The sequence below is a fragment of the Macrobrachium nipponense genome, chromosome 4, assembly GCF_015104395.2.
Source record: "Macrobrachium nipponense isolate FS-2020 chromosome 4, ASM1510439v2, whole genome shotgun sequence".
In the NCBI taxonomy this organism is placed as follows: Eukaryota; Metazoa; Arthropoda; class Malacostraca; order Decapoda; family Palaemonidae; genus Macrobrachium; species Macrobrachium nipponense.
In genome coordinates, this window is record NC_061100.1 from 39,320,094 (window position 1) to 39,325,093 (window position 5,000).

Consider the following 5,000-nt stretch of genomic DNA (forward strand, 5'->3'; position numbering starts at 1 on the left):
TTATTGCTAATCTTGTAGTGTCAGTTTGTATATTAAGCCTTCTTTTGACTATGTTGTTCTCTGTAAAATCAGTTTGCCTCAGTAAAGGGTCCGAACAGGACCGAAAGTACTTGGCTATCTGGCTTTTTCATTTTTTCCTTCGTGGCAAAAAACCTTTATATATATATATATATATATATATATATATATATATATATATATATATATATATATACATATATATATATGAAGAAAGAGATGTTCAAGGACAAGTTCTCTCTCTGGCTACATTCGACTATCAAGTGGACATGTCTTGTCTGGTGAGAAAGATGAGTGTACAGTCTGAACAAGAGCTCACTCTGAATATGGCATTCAAAAGAACCCATCAAGTTCAACAGGTGTTATAAACTGGGTGTGTGTTGTTGCAGACTACACTCACCTCATTCGTAGTCTCACCTCATTCCTTGGTCACATTTTCCTTTGGTCCTGTGGTGCCTGCCTAACAAGTGTAGTTTGCCCAGCTTCCCTATGGGGACATGTTGCACCCTTGCCTAAGGTACTTGTTTCAGCAAGAGAGAGAGTATGAGTGATTGGTCTCCTCCCTTTTCTCTTATCCTGTCTTTCACTTAGAGCAAAGAATCAGGTTGCAAATCTGGAATGTGCTGGACAGAAAAGGTTTGCAAATGAGTTACTCAACAGGGCATTTTGTTGTAGATTGGTTGGTTGCAACCAACCAATCTACAACAAAATGCCCTGTTGAGTACCTCATTTGCAAACCTTTTCTGTCCAGCACGTTCCAGATTTGCAACCTGATTCTTTGCTCTAAGTGAAAGACAGGATAAGAGAAAAGGGAGGAGACCAATCACTCATACTCTCCCTCTTGCTGAACCAAGTACCTTCTCTCTCTAGACTAGGGGAAAGCAGCGTAGCCAATTTTTTAGTTTCTAATGCATACCGGTTCTTTCAATGTTCACCAGGTAATGAAAGCAAACTTATTACCTTACACCCAAAAGTTAGTTATTGTATCATCCCCTATGTTTAACAAACTAGAGGTGCAGGATACTTTCCTCAGTTCCTTTAGACCAGGAAAGTTTTCCCCAGGTGGTTTGACCCTACCAATTGGTTCAGAGAGTCTGCAGATTCCTCCAACCTATGGATAATTCTCTTATGTAAAGAACAAAGGTTTGTATTTTTTGTAGGAACAAATAGCAATTTTTTTAAGTATTTGAATTTTTCCTAACATACAAACATGAAGTTCTTTACATTTAAGGCCCACCTTATCCAACCCTCACTCCAAAGTGGAGTACATACTGACAGGTGGACTGGGCTTTCCCCACCTGTCAATAGTTAACCCTGTCTAAAAGTTTGATAGCCATTCCAGATTCTGTTCTCAAGCTAAATCACTGTGTAAAGAACTCCAGGTTTGTATTATAGGAAAGATACATATTACTTTCAAAATTTGCATTTTTTTTCTAAAGGAAAAGGAAAGCTATATTGACATGTTGAAGGAAATAGATGGTATAGTATAAACTGATTAACTTTGGTATATATATAAAAGGAAAGTAGAGGTGAATTAATTATCTCATTGTGTTTTAAGAAAATCTTAATATATAAACCTTTGCTGTGTATAATAGACAAAGTTTAACAAATTAGAGGTAATGAAGTAAGAACGACTTTCATTCTCATAATTTTCATACAATTGTATGTTGGCTCTATTTTCTTTTCTTTGTATTTTGATTTGTATTTCTTTCTGCAGTTCACTGGAGAATGGATATGGATTCGAGTTATATCAAGGAGGAAGTGGTTGAATCAACCTCAGTAACACTTTACCTAAAGGAGGAACCTGACTGTGAAGAGTCAGTTGGAATAAAAGAAGAACCTATTGAGTTTGAAGAAACATTCAGCCAAAATGAAGACCCAATTGAGCCTAAGCAGGGTTCATCATGGACAGTGGAAAAAGAGAAAAAAGATTTTACAGGGCCATTTAAAGACCCAGCTGTAATGCAAGACTGTGCTTCATACAGAAATTCTGACCTGTAAGTACTACTGTACTGTATATGATAATTTTTATATATATCCATACCTATATATCTATCTATCTATGATATATATTATATATATATATATTATATAATAATTATATATATAATACTATATATTATATTGTATGTTACAGTTAAGAACACATACTTAGGGATTTTACGCGTAATCCCCGTTTCACTCGGGATTTCCGTGTTCACTAAATTTTCCAGTGATTACGCGAAATCCCTGAAAGAATCAGGAAACCTGTCCATTGGTCAATTGTACGTGTTCTTACTATTGAGCATTCAGTGAATTCGCGTAACCTTCATCTATGCATAGTTTAACTTAACGACCTTTCAGATTCGTTAGTGAGTGTTTGTGTTTAACACGTTAACCGCCATAAGGCAATTCATCAATTTCTCCCTGCCGCCATAACTACAATGTCCTATCCTTCTCAGTACGTTTGTCACAGCGAACAGGGGAACACGTTGTTTAATCTGCAAGATAGTGGAGAAGGGTAAGAGAGTGTAAAAACCTTGAGACACATGTGGTTCATAAGGCAACATGTATACATTTTTCTTTCTCCGACGCCAAATGCGCCATCGGTGGATCATAGATAAATTGGTCACCGATGGTTCAATTGGCGATGCTTGTCAAATGCCGTTCATTCCTCAGTCTCATTGTACACCGATGGTTCACGCTATAACAATCCATTTTAATTTTTAACTAGTTTACAAAGCTTTTATATATATATCTATATATATATATATATAAATATATATATATATATTATATATATAATGTGATTTGTATCTCTCTCTCTCTCTGTGATATTTGGATTACTTCTCTCCGGTTTAGGCCTACAAGTGATTTACATTCACATGAGATCATGATCTACAGAAACCTAAATACGTATATTATTCTTTGATTTATTATATTTTTTTATCTTTATTTATTTACTATTCTTTTCTTTGCAATGATTATTCACTAAAGTATACAGGGGGGGGGACCACTGGTTTCTTTATAAAACAAAATGTCATTGTCTTTGGCGTTTAATATACTGTATATATATATATATATATATATATATATATACATATATATATATATATATATATATATATATATATATATTATATCTATATATATATATATATATTTATTTCTTCTTTAGGAACGCAATGGATGCTAGTAGCTTTTATGGGTATGCAGAACCACCGTCAGATGATGATGATGATGATTACAGCAATGATGAAATTTCAAATTCCTCCCTAAGTGACTCTGATCCAAATTTCGATGATGAAGAAAGAAAGTCAGCTACAGCGAATCAGAAGATGATGGTACAGGGAGATGGACAGCATTTTGCCAGCAACGGATGATGATGGTACAGAGGATGAAATATATTGCCTTCAACATCTAATGTGACGATATTCAACAACAATTATCTCAAGCAAAATGGAAACTCTGACTGGCAGGATACCGTTGCTCTCCCTAGAAACTTCCTATGTACAGCTAGAGAAGAGAAACATTACACTTTGCCATCTACTTCAGATGGAGAAGAAGTTCTTCCACTTGATGTGTATAAATTATTTGTTACTGATGAGATCTTTGATTTGATAGTAATTGAAACTAATAGATTTTATGATACTACTGCAGCAATGAAGTCTATTACTAACTCTAAGATGAAAGCTTGGAAACCAGTAACCAATCAAGACATTGAAAAGTTCTTTGGTATCTTTATTCTCATGGGTCTGAATAAGCAGCCAACTTTTGAGAGCTACTGGAGTAGGAGCAAAATATATGAGTTGATCTTATAAAGACAACCATGGCTAGGAATAAATTTGAGCTGATCCTACGATTTATACACTTTGCAGATAATAGTCGCTCAGATGGAAGTGATAGACTTTTCAAAACTGCGGCCACTGATTCAGCTTTTGTCAAGAAACTTTTAAAATTCACACCTGTGAGAAGGTTTGTTGTAAAGATGAAAGTATGGTTTTATTTAGGAGGTCGAACAATATTACGGCAATATAATCCAAGTAAAAAGTCACAAATATGGATTGAAAGTCTATAAATTGTGCTCAGTGGATGGATATACTTGGGAATTCATGATTTACAAAGGGAAAGGTGATAATGCTCCAGGAATAGAACATGCAGAGTATATAACTCGGGCACTAATGGATGGACTTTCTTAGTGAAGGTAGAACACTTTGATATAGACAATTTCTATTCTTCCGATGGCCATTGTCTAGGTACCTTTTAGAAAATCAACTTATGTCGTGGAACACTGAGAGTGAACAGAAAGTATGTTCCAAAATCTGTGACACGCAAAAAAACTGAAAAAAGGTGAATTAGCAGCACAGCAGAATTCTGAAGGCATAAAAGTTATAAAGTGGAAGGATCAACGTGATGTTCTTATGCTAACAACTGTCCCTGAATATACCAAGAATTAGTCAAAACTGGTAAAATAAAACGTGGTATGAGAGAGAAAAAGCCGCAATGTATCTTGGATTATAATGCAGCCAAAAAAGGAGTGGACTACTCTGACCAGATTGCCTCATATTACTAACCCCTCAGAAAAGTTAAGAGTGTACAAGAAAGCAAGCTTTTGAGCTCTTCTTGGGACAGCTATCAGTAAATTTCATATATTCTCTTCAACAAGTTTCACACAAACAACCAAAATTTCAATAAAGAAATTTAGAGAATCTGTAGTACTCTCACTTTTGACAGGTAAACCAACTGAAGATATAAAGATTGGAAAGGATTTTTCACCCATTGGGGGGAAAAGGTCACTTCATGTTTTAGTTGAGTTAGATGGAAAATGTAGAGATGTGAGAAAAAGATGCAGAGGTTGCTATGAGTTACTTAGTAAGAATGAAGGAAGCCAAATCGCAGCACGCAAAGCAAGAAGAGTAAAGACAGTGTGTGGTCAATGTGAAGGCAAGCCTCATTTATGCCCATCATGCTTTGAAAGACTTCATTCAAAGGAGTACTAATGT

The 5,000-nt window shown here is 35.2% G+C and overlaps 1 protein-coding gene across 3 annotated transcripts in view; it reads left to right on the forward strand.

Annotated features, from left to right (window-relative positions):
• Window positions 1–1,599: 1,599 nt before the first annotated feature.
• Window positions 1,600–5,000, forward strand: part of LOC135210878 (KRAB-A domain-containing protein 2-like) — a 96,549-nt gene continuing 93,148 nt past the window's right edge. Inside the window, exon 1 of one of the 3 annotated variants that reach the window (XM_064243802.1) lies at window positions 1,600–2,015. In XM_064243802.1, the coding sequence (XP_064099872.1) occupies window positions 1,747–2,015 (269 nt within the window). In that variant the 5' untranslated portion in view covers window positions 1,600–1,746. The remainder of the gene's footprint in view (window positions 2,016–5,000) is intronic. The other 2 variants (XM_064243803.1, XM_064243801.1) reach the window with 2 other exon arrangements.